General features: G+C 34.4%; 1 protein-coding gene across 3 annotated transcripts in view; it reads right to left on the minus strand.

The window, feature by feature from the left end:
• Positions 1 to 1,706: 1,706 nt before the first annotated feature.
• LOC110378837 (lachesin) overlaps positions 1,707 to 18,255 on the minus strand; it is an 85,604-nt gene continuing 69,055 nt past the window's right edge. For 2 of the 3 annotated variants that reach the window (XM_049837081.2, XM_049837079.2), the window contains 4 exons: positions 5,659 to 5,790; positions 4,123 to 4,248; positions 3,183 to 3,362; positions 1,707 to 2,768 (listed from right to left, as the gene is read on the minus strand). In XM_049837081.2, the coding sequence (XP_049693038.2) occupies positions 2,569 to 2,768; positions 3,183 to 3,362; positions 4,123 to 4,248; positions 5,659 to 5,790 (638 nt within the window). In that variant the 3' untranslated portion in view covers positions 1,707 to 2,568. The remainder of the gene's footprint in view (positions 2,769 to 3,182; positions 3,363 to 4,122; positions 4,249 to 5,658; positions 5,791 to 18,255) is intronic. The other variant, XM_049837080.2, reaches the window with a different exon arrangement.

Here is an 18,255-nt window from a genome sequence, read left to right on the forward strand (position 1 = left end):
AGTATAATATTAAGTCACGTTGTTGGTGGCTATCATCCTCCGGCCACAGCGCACATAAGCACGCCGGGGGCTGCCTATGACATTATTAAACTCAGGCGCATGTCTGCTCGAGTGACGCTAAAAAACTACGTGACCGCGTTGCACAATTGAAGTTTCCTCTGAAAAATCGTCTGCCCAAAATTCAGAGCGTATCCTGAACGAATAAAGAAAAAAATAGCTGCAGAGCCCGCGAGGGCCACTCGGCCGAGTGTCCCGAATAAATTATGTTGATGAAACTTTTAGTTTGAGTGTTATACCCCGCCCCGCCATTCGTTTTAATAATCATTAGATATGAATCCACAACTTTCGTGGTTGTTGACACGTTAACTAGCGTTAATAAGCCTTATTGCTGTTCTGTCATGTTTCCTATCTCCGCGTTTATGAAATTTGTACGCCATTGTAGTTTGTGTTAACTATTTTGTTTGAGCTTTTTGTTCAAACGAACTGTTTGTGTTGAATGTTGTAGTAATGCATTATTGAACACAGCATTATCTATAAACGTTCCCATTTTAAAACTAGTCTAAAAGGTTTCCTTGTAAAGGAAAGGTCGAAGGATACTGGAAGAATTTTAATAAGTTTCCAACTTGTACAAGCGGGAACATGGATTTGGGGTCTATTAGGCGTTTAAGAGAGACTTGAACAATATTTTCACGTAATTTGGAGGCAATTTCAAACGAATTTTGGGTCAAAGCTTGTCATTTAAGATTCTGCGGTTTTCAAGTTATTGAGTAGATTTATTGAAGTGAAATAATATTCATTTAGACGAAGTTTACTTCATGTAATCACGGGAATAAACATTATTATAATAGTGGTTTTGTTATTACAGATACAACAAATTGAATGACGTTACTTAGCAAAAAGCATCCATTTAGTTAAAAATCAAATCTTAAAATCCACACACTGGACAGTGACATTATCGTAAAGTGTAGCATTTCAGTGGCAGTTCGAATCAACGTATCGGACGAGATAACCGAACGGCCAGTAAACTTCACGTCGAATAAAATGATTAACTTTATACGACCTTTTCACGGTTATTAAGCGCCCATTGCCGGCGCTCCCCATAAAATGAAACTGGAGACACATTAAATCAAGTGCAACACGAAAAATGCATTAGCGGCCCGGATCGACCATTCGTCATTGTCCTGCAATATCTATCTCGTTGGGATAGGTCAATGGAATCTCTGGGTATTGAGTGAGCTCTAAAATACCCTCAAACTGTTCTCGTATGTAGATTGAATAGATTGTAGATTGATTCTTTTATAGCCGGCTGTTTAAAAGTACTTTATTTGTTTTTTTTTTGTTGTGGTGGATTGAAGCGGTTATTGAACTATGAACTATACCTGCAGTCTGAATTGTATTCAATGATGGATCAACAACAAATTATAGTAATAGTTTGACCAAGGGGTAACGGGTAACAAGGTTGAGGAGCTCAGATAAGCAGTTTCTCCATGTAATGCATCTAACATTGTGGAAACAATAGGTATAATTGGGAAAAGTACATATCAATACCAAATTATTTTAGTTAACATATTCAAACAGAGTCAAAATTAACAAAAAGTTTTAATTTTTATCTGTCTACTATTTTACTTGCATCATTAGCTCAGTGCAGACCTTTGAAGTGAGTATTTTCATGCAAATAGTTGAAGTTTAAAATCAACACATACATATAGGGTTTCATAAGGACATTTATTTCAATATTATATTTCATAAATTACACATTTATTGTCAAAGTCAACGTAACGTTAGCACAAGATTCCAAGATAGGTTTAAAACAATATGAATATCGATCAATTGAAATGTTCCTAACGATTTAATTAGTTGCTTACAATGTAACTTATTCTAGTCAGTTAATATTTTAATCGATTATTATTATTAGATTTTACATAAAATCTGGCTATTATTACTGATATTTAATCATAGTTCCTATTGAATCAATACGTCTTTATTTGGTTTTGTTTAGTAATATCCGAGAATACAACATTTTTCACAGGTAGTAGAACCATTCTGTCTAAAGAACCCTTTATATTCATCAATCATAGTTTGCTACATAAAAAATAAAACGAAAATTCTGAAAATTAAGCAAAAACTATTCGGTAACGTATTTACATGAAAATGTTCAGGTTGTAAATAAACAGTAATATAAATCTCTGCAATGTACATGTAGTTATCAGGGATCCTATTTAATTCCGTACTGAAAGTTATTTCACGAAGCAATTTATTATTAATAGTTACGGAATTTAAATTAAACATTACTTGATTGCAGTACAAATGTGGTAAATAGATACTTTTGGTCTGATTTTCAGAATAGTATGCTTGGTCTATGATACCTAGATATAGTTCAGCTGGAAGAGGCCTAATAGTTTTTTCGAAATGTTAAGAGGGCCATTTCTATTAATCTGTACAATCAATGGCACGCACCTAATGCTCAATTATTAGGCATAATTTATTTAGAACTATGATGAAACAAATTCAAGATTTTCGTCTTCTATCATCAATTTTAAATAAACCACGCTTATAAATGAGTACAATCTAGAAAGAATGTATATATCGCAGTACGGTAAGTAGTAGCGCATACAACTGTGGTGGTAGGTGTTGTGTGAGGAAGTATTGGTGCGCGTGCGACGCTGCGGGCCGCGCGCGGTGGGAGGGGGCGTTGCGCGCGCGCTGCCACGCTGCGCCCGACACCATCGGCTCTTCGGCTCCGAAGCCGTTCATGCTTAGTTCTAGTCCTGTGGAAATTAAATGGCTTAGATGGTTGAGGTATGAGATTGAGATCATGAAGAGAGATAGAGAGGTTTTTGAAATAGCATTGATTGATTGTAATTTTATTACAAGGTCAGGTATGGTCTCAGTAGAAGTTCAAAATCTCAAGTTACACAATTTATATTTGAGACTTTTGTGATTCCAATACTGAGTATTTGATTCCAGCACAAGTTGAATTCACTTTAAGATTGGAATTTTCTGATATCACGACTACATTTCAAAGGCTATCGTGTCGCGTTAAATCTCAGACGCGAGTTCATTTGCAAATATACGAGTTAGTTCAGTATATTGAATTCGTTGGCTACATTACCGAACTAACTAGCGCTGTGTGTGAGCAGAAGCTACACGAACTAAGACGTATAATGATATTGGCCACTTACTATGCAAACTGACTTGGCTCTCCATCTTTCCGAGCGCATTGACAGAGGCGCACACATAAGTTCCGTAGTCGGCTGGCGCCAGAGACTTTATCGTCAAGTTTATCCACAGCGAGTACTCGTTCATTATAGTTTCTGATACACGGAGCTTCGGGTTCTCGGTCAATTTGTCGCTTAATAGCGCTGCGGAACGAAGGGTCTGTTAGCGAATGAACTTGCAGTGTAATTCAAAAATATTTTTTTAACTTAAGATGCAGTAAGTGTAGTAATGTGAAGTCAAAAAATCTACTAATCTTAAACTGGTTATCCCTTTGTTATAAATAAATGTTGACTGTAAGATATAGATAGATAGCTCACAATTTGTTTAAATGTTTATTTTTGTTGTTTTTTTGTTTTTATTTTTGTATGTATTAGTTTATAATAATTTTAATGTTATTTGTTATTTGTGTATTGTATGTTCTATGGGCCCTAGTTGCCTGAATTAAAGGAATAAATAAATTAAAAAATATGTTTCTTGATATATTGGAAAACAAGGATACACAAAATGTTCATGTGAGTAAGTATATTGTTGGAAAGTTAAATGTTACGTAAAAAACATGTAACAAAAGTGTTTCCTTCAAAGCTAGGAAAAGGAAAACATTTTCCACGTGTCCTTCTAATTTTACAGGTGGGTGTATAAAGTGATCCTGATCTCTTCATCTTTGTCTTTAAGTCTTTGTTCCTTTTAGTACAAACCGTTTTCTGTATTACGGACTCAGAAAAAAGACGGGATAATACCTTGATCGCAGAAAGTGCGTTTTGACGCGGCACTTTCTACGGATTATTATTATTTACTTAGCGATATTCTTTTAAAAGCTACACCAAAATAAATGCTATTTTTTTTGTATTCTAAATAAAAGTTAAGTCAAATATTTAAAAGGTGATATAAAAATGGAATAATTACAGTTACCGTCTTCCCGGTACCAGGAGTTCATAGCTTTGGGGGAGGCCTCGATGAAGCATTGGAGTTCCACATCACTGCCGAGCGGCGCTCCTACTAGTTGATTGGTCACTTTCACTTGTGGTATGACTGTTGGATAAAAATGTTATTTTAGTGATATTATGAAGTTAATTTTACAAGTAATTTTATGTAATAAATATTGTTTATTTATGTGTTAAGCTGAATATGAAATAGTGCTGGTTATCGATAAAAACTAATATGTTTACAAAAGACAAATACGCCCATACGTTGACGTGCTCAACCGAAAAACGTTGAATACACTTTTCATCACAAACATAATGAGTGCAAAAAAGGTATCAACATAACGATGTATAAACAAAAACTCCATTCAAAATTTAATTAGATGAAAAACTCAGTTTTATACTCGTTATACTTAAACCGTACAAAAAGACCATAGAATAAAGTTCAGTGAGAGCGATTAAGTTTTTATTACGTACGTTTCCAGAGAAAATTGGTTTTTCGAATACTTTTGTTTTAAACACACATAGAGTACTTACTCGTCAATAGAAAAAAATAAATTTCATTCGTTCACCGTGTGCCAGATAAATAAGCTTTTAGTTCAATTTAGTAGTCGTGAATACTGAGCCAAAGAAACGTTGAAAAGGTTAAACAGTTCCATTAGAAATGTTTATTGAAATGTATTCTTATAACGAAATGCAAAATAAAAGGTATGTATCTTTCACTTAGGTTTTTTGTAACGTAAATGATATATGTCTATCTATTTAATAGTTAATTTATTTTCTGTCAGATATCTTTATTGTTTGATGCGATAAAACACCTAGACGAATATTTTTATGTACTAAAATAGATTTTGTTAAAAGTTCAATAGTCTCATGAAAGGCATAGGTAATACATGTCACATACATCTGTGATGGAGACAATATTATGTATTTATTTTTAGAATTCACACTGTGGTAAGTAAAGACTTTAAGTGTAAAGTGAAACATTCGGATGGAATAACAACTTCGTTGAAACTTTGCGCCTAAGTTTGTTGCCCCTCCTCTCAACGTCACGTAATCGAACGGGCGGATCTTTTGACATTCATAAAGAGTACTTCATGTACCCATTTAGAAGAAAAGAAAACTTCTGAACACACTGAACAACAAACAATACGTTCTAAAAATTGTTGACTGTTGTTGGGCAGCTTTCGAATTTCGAACGAAAACAAGAGCCAATCGGACATTATCGAAAGGCGATCAAAATGTCGAGAGCTCGGCACACGCATTCAATTGCTCTTTTGTAAAACACCATTGTAAGGCTTTTGCTCCAGCACAATTACTTTTCCTCGTGTATTTTAAGCAACTTACAAATATTTGGGACCTTTTCTAGAGTGAGATAAGAAAAGGTGCTACGGTAAGTATGTGTAGGAAAGTTAGCAAAACTTTAATAAGATTGGCTACATAGAATGTTCTGGAGATACTTAGACCAAATTCTATTCAAGTATGTCTACTACAAGTTCTAATGAAGGTGATAACTTACAATGTACTTCGACGTGATATCGTCGGCTGATGGTGGGCGGGATGCCATTGCTGGCGATGCAGTAGTAGGCTCCCATGTCTGTTCGCTGGACGTGCGCTAACTCCAGGGTCTCGCCTCTGTGACTGTCCACCACTGAAACAGAACCATTATCAGCACCTACTTACACCACAATATTGAATTGTAATAAATCTCTTTAACTTTCAACTATATGAAACGGGACGCCAACTCAACCATAGAACCTTTTAGTTAAATTATCCTTTTTAGTACATTTATGTGTAAAGGGGTTATAATGTTATGGGTTAGCTCATCGCTTAAAGCGTTCTCGCGCCAAGCCGAGCCAGAAAAATAACCGGCTAATGCATTTTATACATTTATCTCATTTCCACGTAAAAACGAGAAAAGCGTAGCTAAGTAGGACGCTTTAAAATCCTTTTTATTTCAGCTTCAGCCAACAAATTCAGTTTCTTGCAGTGAATTATAGAATCGTAATCAATGCAAAAGGTGAAAACATACATACAAAAATAAACCACACGTGGGAATATTTTATGTGCTAAAAGGCTTTTAGGATTGTGATTGGGATCAACAGAGGAACTCACTTACACGGATTTATTTTAAGACATTGAAGGGGATCATTGCATGTATTTTCAAAACGGAGTGTTGTTGTATTTACATATTATGTAGGTAGGAAACTATTGTATACACATAACTTGACATTTGTTGTTTTTCTTTTTTTCCAGTTTTGCCTTTTTAATTTTTTTATTATTTTTTTTAATTTTTTAAATTTTTTCAAATATTCTAACTGTTACAATAAAACTGTTTATTATGAAAGAATATTATTTTCTAGTTGTATTTAGCTAGCTTTCATAGTTGGTATCTAAAGGGGGCTGCAAATTAACACGCTGCAGAGGAATCTGTTGGGTTCACTAGTACACGGTATACATTATTTCTTTAATTAACTATAACGAAGCTAACCTAAGTTGCATTGTTTTGAAAGTTTATATCATAATTAGAGCATTATAATAATCTTTTCAGTATTAAATAAATCATTGTTAGCGTAGATAAGGAACAGAAGAAATACGAAAATGTTAAATCCAGTTAATTTATATTTTTAGAGCCGAAATGGTAGAATTTCATTTAGATGCTAGAATTTCTACGAATCAAAGCGAGTATGGGGTAAAACAATTTTTGAATAAAAACAAAATTCTCTTTAACCCACGATAGCGTGATGAAAGGCGAACTATGCAAACCTTTGATGATGAGCCTACCATGACATGCTCGTGAAAAAATGAAGGAGATTTTTTTTCACATCGCTTTTGGACAGTAATTAGCCACTTTTAGCTAGCCTGGGATACGCTCGAAAAGGAAATGTTTATTTCGTGTTTTCTTTATTAACTTTGGACGAACATCACGGATTATGAAATGTTCCGCGCAGACTTAGGCTAACTTAATATTGTGACAGCAAAATAAATTTCCACAGGACTTTTTAATAAACGAATAAATTACCCGGAAAAGAAGCGAAGCTCACTTTACCGGAGTATTTAAAGTAATCTGAGTGTTATTTGTATGTGGTGTTTTCTTAACTTTATTATCTCGAAATTCAGAGTCGTTCGAGCGCGAAAAAAATATTCCGACGTTACTAGAGACGAGATGAAGCGTCGACGTGGAGTGCGGCATTTTCTCGTTTCACGGAAATATCGTCCATTCTGAAATCGCTTTTGAGTATAAAATCTTTTATTATGCGAACACGGTTCATTTAACGCGGCATTAAGTGAATTTGTCGAACATCGTATTTTAAAAATGAACGGGTAAAAGAGCTGTAAAATATGGACGTAGGGGGGGGGGAGGGGAGAGGGGAATTACAAGTCGGAGCCGAGGTATTGTGCTTCAGTTCCTTTTAGCGATGTTTGCCGATGATTTATTAAACCTCTGTTTACTGCGGGAACTACAATGTGCGAGCCCACCTGACCTTATCTACAAGCAAACATCGCCTTTTAATACCAACTCCATGCCACGGATCTATAAAACATACAGTTAATTGGAAGTATTAATATCCCAACAAGCTGCATTTCAATACTATAAAACAAACTAAATAATAATTAATATTTGAACAGCGAAGAGCATTTCACAGAAAAGCTATTCGTTTTAAAGCAAAATTTCACAAAACGAATAATAAATAAACAGTGCAGTTTTAATGAACAGACCGATTAACTTCGAATGGCTTAATATAACGGCTCTTACACACGAGCGTTAGTTGAAATTCAACTGCACAACATTTTGTTTTCATTGAGAACGCTAGCTAAACTGTTTCAGAAACAATTTTGCTATTCGCGGTAGACCGACAAGTCAGTGTAATTAAGATATTGTACAGTAAAAGCGGACAGTAACGAACTGTGCGTTATGTCGGACGTGACACAAGGGGGGGGGAGGGGTTGAATTAGTCGCAGTCGATGCGTGAAACCGGACATTAGCGCGCACCACGGTATTAATGACGACCGGCCATTCATTAGGCACACATCATCATTAGGAGCTTGAAAAATATGTACCAACATAATTATAGTACGTTCGGTTCGAATATGCGATGATATTCGGTAATTTTCGCCAGTATTCGGGTTCTATTTTATAGCACCAGTGTCATCTATGAAATTCTGTTGTATAGAATTGGGCACTAATATTCGTATAACTCGGCTTGTCGCAGTCACATGTTTTGCTTAGATTCCTGCCTCACGGTGCTTTGTTTTGTTTGTCTTTGTTTGTTTACAGTTTTCGCTTGTATGTTTTAAAGGACTATTACTGTAGGAGCAGAATATTTCGTCCATCGTCATCTTGTTAGGTTTCATGTTATATGTTACTGCAAGTGTCAAGACATAAATAAATAAAAAAATATTAAAATGTCATCCAGTTTATTTACTCATATGCGCTTATCTTGAGTACTGCTGATTTATTGATGTGAAAAATTTATGCAGTGGTACATACTTAGCCTATTTATCGCCAAAGTTTAGAAGCAAATTTTTATCCAGGTGCGCGGAAGAGTTGCCACGGAATGCGTGCGAGACTGTTGGCGGAAGCCAGTTGGTAGTTGTTGATAAATATAGGTAAGCTGTGTTCACACGATGCGTTTAAAATAAAGTAGGTATGTATAGCACAGTAACGCATAAAATCGGTTCTGATTCATATCGTAAATCGAATCAGTTATAACCAGACAGAATGTTTGAATAAATCCCTGAAGTTTAAACTGAAATATTTATTGAAAGCTGTTACCATTATTATTTTAAAATACGAAATGGTTTTATATCGTAATATTTCCGATGGCATTGATATCTTAAGTGCTGTTGCAATTGAAGTTGTTTTCATTGAATTCAAGTACTAGTTTTATTGCAATCCATTTTAATCGTCCTTTGTTCATAACTGTTCCAAATTTATAAGTAAAACGATTAGATTAATTTATTTACATAAACGTTTTGATAGAGATTGCTGATAACGTTAAAGTATTAGTATGTAGGTATAAAATTATAGTTTTTTTCTTCTTAAGTTATGAAAACCAGCTATAATCCTATAATATTATACTAAATTCTATATTAACCAGCTAAAATCCAAATTGTTTGCTACGAATATTGTTGTTGTGTTCGTAGCAAGCCGGCTACGTATGCTACGAGATTGCGTTTCTGCTACGGCGTAGCAAGCAAACAGTTATTTGATAACCTAAGGACTAATTGTACAATTCATGCAATGCATTCTAAATAATTAATATTTTCATTAGTATTGAAGAAAATGTATACTGTAATTGTACTCACTCAATGTAATTTCAATTACGGTAAATATTCAATGGCATATTTTTCTATTTCCTAGCTACAACTTTTAATCTAGATTTTCAAGAACTTTGTAGCATTATGTCCGTCTCGTTGAAATTCATCTGCAAGTGACATTTTAATCCGAAAAAGGAGGCCGCCTCTGTCGACTATAAAATTCCGAACGTGACCGAAATAAAAATGTTATATTAACTCAATCCTGTAATTTTCATAAAAATCAGACAGCAAGATAATGCAAAACGTCTATTTTTATTTCAAAAAGGGCGTTTCTATTCTAGGCACTGTTAAAAATCCTTTTAGACTTTTGAATATTTGATGCAGTCGGTCCTTTTGTGTTTACAGTGAAACAAACAAACATTTTTAATATAAACTTTACCTACTAAATAAATACCCTGAAATCTTTTGAAAACACAACAGTGCATTTTGACGATACTCAATTTGACTGCTCTTAAGTATAAGGTAAGAAATCCCAGATACTCCAATAATCATGAGTCCAATAAAGTGACAGAATCTTCCATTATAACTGCCACTTCATTAGAAAAGTCCCAACAAAAAAGTAATTATAACGTTTTGTTGGACATCAAATAAATCACAATAATGTCACTGTAGCTTGCTTTCGAATATTCATTAATGCTATTTATTGTTTTGTAAAAACTTTAACATTTATTACGATTTAAATGCTAGCATACAAACCTATTTCATCAAATAAATCGTCATTATTTTAGGCCATGTCCGATTGAATGTTGGTAGAATTTTTATTGAAACTAAATTTTTGAACAAACTAAGTAACGAAACGAGTCAAAAAAGTTGACGTATGCATTTTGTTACTCTTAAAGCGAGCTTGGCAAAGTCTTCTTAAACCAGTCTTACCTGAGTGTATGGCAGCGTTGCCTAGCAACTAAGTTGTGTTGATTAGATGGAAAGTCACTTGTTATACTGAAAGCCATAAGAGGACGCATTGGAAATGTTGGCGCCAATAATCTCAATTTTTCTCAGTAAATACAAAACGGATCAAAATACAACTTGGTTACCAGTAATTCTCGCCCCGCTCAGACGCTTCGTCCCCTCTTGGATCCTTAGGTGCGCGTGCCGGTTATGGAATTATTGTTTACCAATTGGTCGCCTTAAATAAAACAAGGCAACAAACATGATGGGATAAGACAGCCTTTATTAAATGAATTCCTGGTCATTACTGAGATATAAAAAATCGAATACATATAACATTATTGCTGGTGCAAAGATAAAAGCTTATATTTCTATATTTCATCTTATACTTCGTACCCCGATTATAATTATTATTAAGAGAGCCGCTATGATAGTTAATCGTAGATTGGATAGACTTATTTGTAAGACGTTAACGCGAGTAATTTTCGTTACGAGTAATTAAGATGTCTGCAAGATTTTATTCACGAAGGCTGAAATTAATGTGGTGGTAATATTGAAATAATTTAGAACTTAATAATCCCACCCAAAACAAAAATGTGAAAGACTGCCAAGTTCGATAATATGGGAATGCTTCGCCTATAAAAGAAGTGAGATCTGAATAAGTACCAAGTTCCATACACATACCTCAGTTAAAATAGTTACTTTTTAATGATGTTACTTGGCAAGTTTTCATACACCTTGTTTTAAACCTACTAAACGCAATGAATCAAGTATTTAATTTTCTATTAAAACTTGCCAAGTAATCATCATTAAAAAGTAACTATTTTTAACTGAGGTATGTGTATGGAACTTGGTACTTATTCAGATCTCACTTCTTTTATAGGCGAAGCATTCCCATATTATCGAACTTGGCAGTCTTTCACATTTTGTTTTGGGTGGGATTTCATTTATTTTTGTAAGGTTGTTTATTTTATTTTTTCTTATGATGAAGTTAGTTAAAGAAATGTCTCATTTATACTATCTTTTAGATTTTTTAATATGCACTATGTTTCTTACAAAGAAATGAACTAGATTAACTATGACTAGATTTACCAACTGACTGACATGACATGTTATCATATATTATGTTCGTGGATCAAAGTTACACATTCGTTATTTTCGAAAGTGATTCACACTTGGCCGTTTTCAGATTTTTACTTTACTTTGACTAAATACAAACCTTTGTACCATTCGAAGATATATTATATAAATATAGATAAATTTAGTTCGTTTTAGTTCCTTAGGGGTATACATTTACACCGGGTATAAAACACCTTCATTATTTTGAAACCGACTCACACTTGGCCATTTTCAGATTTTTCCCTTTACCTTGACATAAAGACCTACCTCCATGCCAAATTTCAAGTCAATACGACCATTGGAAGTGGTCTAGGTTTTTGATGAGTGAGTCAGTGAATAAGTGAATAAGTGAATCAGTGTATAGTAAAAATAGCGATTTTCTGACGTCAATATCTCAAGACCTACAATAGGTATATTAATGAAATTTTGTATTTTAGATAAGTGAGGGGGTCTCAACAGATACTAGAAATTTGATATGCGTAAATAAAATAGATTTTGAGTTACAGGGGGGTCGAATTTGGCCCGAAATGGTTCGTGTAATATAACCCACGGCCGGTGTGTCGCCTTTTTTGCTCGAACTTGGCGGACACACTGCCGTGTGTCTAGATAGGTATATTTGAATGTTATCTTTTGGCTGTCTGATATTTGGAAGTCATACCTTTTTATTCAACATTTTCTGTTAATGTTGGTAGTTATTTTATATGTTATGGCAGATAGATCAGAAATGTAAAGTTTTACTGAATATAATAAGGCACAAAATAAGTACATATGTAGAAAACGCGACGGATTATTTTAATGAATTAATTATAACTACATTTTATAATTGGTAAACACTTATTCATCAATCGATATTCGTATTAAGGATCCAATCTTAGTTAATGTGAAATAAATGATTTTATGGCATAAATCGCTTATCGATAAAGCATTGGTTGATTTTATGTAACATAAGTTTACCATGGTTTCTTTACCATGAAGTTTCAAGCTATAAAAGTACTCACACTTGTAACAAACCAAAGTAAAATATAAGAAGGTAATTTTTATTCTCATCCCGTTTTATTGCTAATTTTTATTTTTCGTCCCCCCATATCAAATATCGTCAGGTTTCATAAAAACACTTAAGTATTACGGCCGAAGATATCCGATAGCGTTTACCCTCCTATGATATTAGCATGAAATGTCTATGAACATTTTACCCTTGACCAGAAATGAAAATTGAATGGGCGCGTACTTATTACGGATGAGATCGTGTGTATGTAGATTCTTGGATTAATAAATTGTTTTACAAGATAACTCGGTTTCCGTATGTAGTGGCTTTTACCTGTAAGCATTACGTGACTGAATTTTGTTACAAATACTTTAATTACCTCTACAGAACAGTTCAAGTCAAAGAAATATTCGAAGCTATGATTGTATACTCTAGCGGCCCACTTTATGCACTTATAAAGTGATAACTAGCTATTACTGATATCCTGATTGTGCTGATTATTAGGTGTCTGTTTATTTTAAATGAGACATAGGTAGTTATTGCTTGGTATCTAGCTATCCAATTTAAACCACAAAGGACAAACAATCCCGGACTGCTCATATTTAGTAGATTCCAGCAAACTGAACTAGGTCGCCGGTCCATTTCGTTGGAGTATACTCTCCATACCGACAGCGGATCTCGGTACTCGGTAAAACTTGATTAATTTAATAACAAACTAAAATAATATCGTACCTAGTCAAATAATTAGCTTATTCTACGTTAGGTTAGTATACGTAACGGCGAAAACTTTAGAACATGTTAAATTCTAATTAGCTTCAAGAGCGTGTAGCGAGATAGTAACTAGCACAAACAAACAGAATTGAATTTGCAAGCAAATATGGTTTATTCATTAAATTACTATTTTTTATGGCATTTATAAGTAAAAAAGGAAACATCCAAATTATGTACATAGGTATGTATGTTATTCAATTTTACTTATTTTTTTTTTGTTTTAATGTTTTTTTTCGTAGAAATATGTCGAGGTTCTCTAATAAGTGGATGACAGGCCGTACGCATGATAATCGGGCCGGTTCATAGAATAGGGGATCAAGAATACCTTTGACACAAAGGGAGATAATTCTTGCTACATTGTTTAACTCATTATGGAAACAAGGTATGTACCTACATAGTTTGTGCCGTCGCAAAATGTTTTCGGTGTGGTTTTGCGCAAATATGGGTAGGTACAGTTTTCAGAAATATATTCTTATTTAGCTGAGTACAGTTGGTCAAGTAGGTATTCAGAAAGTTAAATAAATATAATTCCTGTCTGGAATTTTTAGCCAGTCCGTCGGATTTTTGTGTATCAGTTCTTTTCTTTAAATAATGACACCGACTGAAAAAATAAATTTTACGGTTGATAAAATCAACTAAAATAATGATTGTACTGAATAGATAATACTTTAAAAAAATAAGTTTTCGTGACAGTAAACCGTTTTTTGGCAGAGCGCCGATTTTTGGTCTTAAAAGTGTTTACAGCAGCTATGTTTTGTTAGATAAGTTAAATAAATGACAACTTTGGAATGAGCATTAATTGTAAGATAAACCATCGCATGACTGCAAGTTGAGAAACACTTTTTAATTACTATTATTACCTAAATACTATTATTTTTATGTCTAAAGGTTGTTGACACATATTTAACAGGTGCTCGGAAATCTTCTTCCTTCTCAACATCTGAAGTCGTTTTGATTTGAACAGAAATCTGATACATTAAGTTACTTTCAATATGGATACCCATTTTTCAATAAAACTGGTTGCGTGTTATTATCCTATTACTTTCTCTTCAATACATATTAAAAGCACTTTTCCCAAAAGTACCTTTATGTACAAAAAGGATTTTGAAGTAACCTTTTCTATCCATCTAAGTACAGTAAAAGGCGGATAGAAATCTAAACGTATCCCCGCCAGATGCAATAGTAGTGCTCGAAGCCAAAAGAGATTAAAGTGACAACTTAAAGCGTTTCCCGAATAACCGTTGGCTGAACCAGGGACAGACTATTAATACTTAAGAATCCTGTAATCCTGTGAATTATTGCATTAGTCTCTTCACGGAGCTTTGACTTGAAACTTTTAAAGTCTTTTATTTTATGAAATTTTTATAAAGAACTTGAGTATTCTTTTGACGTGCATGTATAAAACATCCGCCCCGGTAACCAGACCTTACGCATAAAATAAATGATTGTTGGAAATCCGAGCGGGCCGCGATGTATCTTCGATGTTATCGCGCGGCTCTCACTCGGCCCTGGTTATGACATTATTAAACTACACCGTACGGATCCCTTGACGCTAAAAAATACGTGACCGCTTTACACAATTTTTCCACGTTGAAAAATAACCTTCCACAAATTTAAGACCGGCACTGACAGGCGCGAATAAATTATGTTAATGAACACTTTGGAAGCGCATTCGTTGATTCGGCCGATTGGGCAGGGGCTTTTTCTTTCATTTACATAATAACCGGGGAGGCAAGGCGCTGCGGTCGCATGCAACCGTAACCGATAGTTACTTGCATTACTCGGCAACTTGCTCAAACTAAAACTAAAAACTGTCTTGTAATGGGGTTAATGTCTGCCTTCATAAAACAGAAAGGAGACGTCTCAACTGACAAAACTTAGCTGCAAAACATTATCATTAAAACTTTAACTCATGATCATCATGTATACAATGATTGTGTTGGTTTGCGTTGATCTACCGCGTAATCAAATTAATTTAGTTCGTTATGCCCACAGCTACTTGTTGAATCAAGTTAAGGCGAGTTTCGTGTATACTACGGAGTTAATTAAGACATCCAACAGTTCATTTGCTTTCATAAAGGAAATAAAATGAAGAAAAAAATAGAAGTTTATTTAAGTCCGTTGCACGATAACGTGTTTGCGGGGCGCTAGTGCGATTATTTTGCATGAACTAAGTCCCCTAAATGCAACTTACACGCTAAATCCATTAGGCTTATGTTCGCATTGTAGTCGGCGCGTACACTGCGGAAAAAATAACAGTTTATTTACTAAGTTAACGCGTTCTATGAAATGAAACTGTATATGGAACCCCATAACCGATTTATAAGCGTTTTCATAACGCTCACGACGCATCCTATTACGTTATACGTGCCTTATAAATTTAACTACGGATATGAGCTCGTTTCTGTAGAATAAAGTGAATACTTTCCACTTAACGTCTTTTTGAAGTTTTATTGCGGTTCTATATAAGCGTAATTCTATTATTATTGCGTTATCTAGAAATGTTTAGTACTCTTATTAGACAGTCGCAATAATTTTGGAGTATAGCTTACAATTTTTACGACTTGGAAATCCGACTTCTGATTATAAAGAGAATTTGATTCGTTGTTCTACACTAGGCGCAAACTGATTAATAATCTTAATAAGTTTGCTAAAATCTTAATGAACCAGTTGTGTATGATTCTATTTTAATTTGACTTCATAATACCATATTAAATATCCATCAAAAATTTTGTAATAATGCAGTTCTTTCTCCACGACAAAGACCTAACAAAGCTAGATAAGGATGACCATTATGACAAATATGACCATGTTACAGGTACTTTAAATAGGAAATCAAATAACCAAAATGTTTTTCTTTAATTACATCAGATCAGTGTTCAAAGTTAATTATAGTAACGAGATATTTATAATTAAATCCACTCACCCTTGTCTGTGATTCTGAAAGTTTAAAACTTTCCAAAATGTATAAATAATGTTGCCGAGATAAACGTCCATTAAAACTAAGTTTTATTTATATTGCAGTTCTCTTGTGAATATTTAAAAGGATGATCTTTGGTATTAAAGTTTGATGTATAGTCGTATACGTCAAACAGTATTCGAATATTGCAGAATTAAGAAGCATGTAGATTATTTTATCCCTAGAAAAGGAGGAATATCGAGCATCCAGTACCTAGTTTGATGAATTGCTTGTGAATTTATTTTGCTAGGTATTTGTCGGCAATAAGATCAAATGGGTGGTGAGATAACTCATTTCTGAGCTAGTAACTGTAATAATCTTAAAATTGATTTATTAGGTACTTGAAATATATTAAGATCCAAATATAACTAATTTAGTTGAATCAGCCAAGCGTAACCAACTAACGCGTACATATCAATAGCAAAACAATATACGATACAGTTGCTCGAAGGAATCCGCTCAATTTAACGATTCGCAGACGCGAGCACCAAACTTCTGGGCCCCGATTCTCCTAAGTTAATAATGTCAAAATCGAATAGAAATCGAATCGCAATATGATCGTAATAGCAGTTTTAACCATATCGGGCATTCTGCTACTAATAAAAGACCAATCGTATTCGATTGACATTTGATTGGTGTGCGATTGGTCTGCTATTTTGATGATTTTGGTCTATACGGTAGTTTGCTGTACAATCATTTTGCAATCGTAAATCATTTGCAGACAAAATGATTCATTATTGAATGACAGAAAAGGATAAAAACGTTTATTTCAAAGAAAAAATAGCGGAATGCCACATACGCTTCAATAGTAATCGAGTCGGGATTGGATCTCAGTCGAATCGAGTCGAACGTCAATCGAAGGTCGCTTAAGTAAAATTAGGAGAATCGGGCCCCTGAGATTACATTCAGTAAACCTCGCTCCAAATCCGATATACATAGAATAAGGAACTAATTTACGAAGTCCTAAGGCGACATGATTAAACGTTGTAACATCATGTTAATACGATGACATCCCTAGTACTAGCATATATTAAACACATCGCCATGATTGGCGCAGCTATTATACCCACATTATTACATTCCTGACACGTTCGCCGTACGCTTTTATCAAATAAATGTGTACGATACATTCGTAATGTCACGTGATTCATCCAATTTGGGCTTGACAGGGCTTTGGTTTGACTCAGCTATTTTAGTCGCAAATTCAGCGTGAATCTTTCAACCCTTCCGACCTTTATGTAGGTAGGAATTCGATAGGATTTGCGAAAATATGTTTTGATATAAGTTGTAACAGAAAGATAATGTTATTTGTTATGTGTAGCTTTATTGGTGGTTTTCGGCATGGCGTCCCTTTGTAGCCAATGAGGCGGATAGAGGTCTGATTAACATCGATCTGATGTACATTTGTAGTGGTTACGCTTTTATAGTGGTAACAAATTGAGTTTATACGTTAAACACAGGGCTCGTGGTGCCGAAGACCACAGTGATTTAGAGTGGTTGCAGGGTTAGACAGTTTCTCTTTAGAAATATATTTTCTGTTATAATTTAATGTGCAACAAAAGCAGCTGTAATTAGGTTACTGAAAAGTTTGCATGTAACCAGTGTCTACTCATACAGACTACTGAAGCCCATTTGACTTGGTTCTAGTGCACCTACAGTTCATATTTGTTGATTAAATTAAATAACTTTTATACAGAATTAAATATCAATCTTTCAATAATCTTCTCAATTTGGAGATCTATTATCTACAATGCATTTACGGCAAATTGATTCTGCTTATCACGTTGCAACTGATAAGGTGCAGCCGCAAGGTCGATTGAAGCTAATACTAAGCACGGTTAAGTGCCGTAGGCTTGTCGGATTAACTAATAACAGGCTGACTGCGGTCACGTTGGCAAACGCAGCTGTGTTGCTTCCATTGCCAGTGCGTTATTTGTCTAAATGAGCCAGTATCAGATTTAACACGTAATGCTCACGTAATTGTGGGGTCGGTTTTAGATTATATGGTTTTATGGCTTTGTTTAGCTAAACACTACTATTGTTCGTTGTTCAAATGTTCGCGTATGTTTGCA

Source organism: Helicoverpa armigera, chromosome 14 (assembly GCF_030705265.1).
Source record: "Helicoverpa armigera isolate CAAS_96S chromosome 14, ASM3070526v1, whole genome shotgun sequence".
Taxonomy (NCBI): Eukaryota; Metazoa; Arthropoda; class Insecta; order Lepidoptera; family Noctuidae; genus Helicoverpa; species Helicoverpa armigera.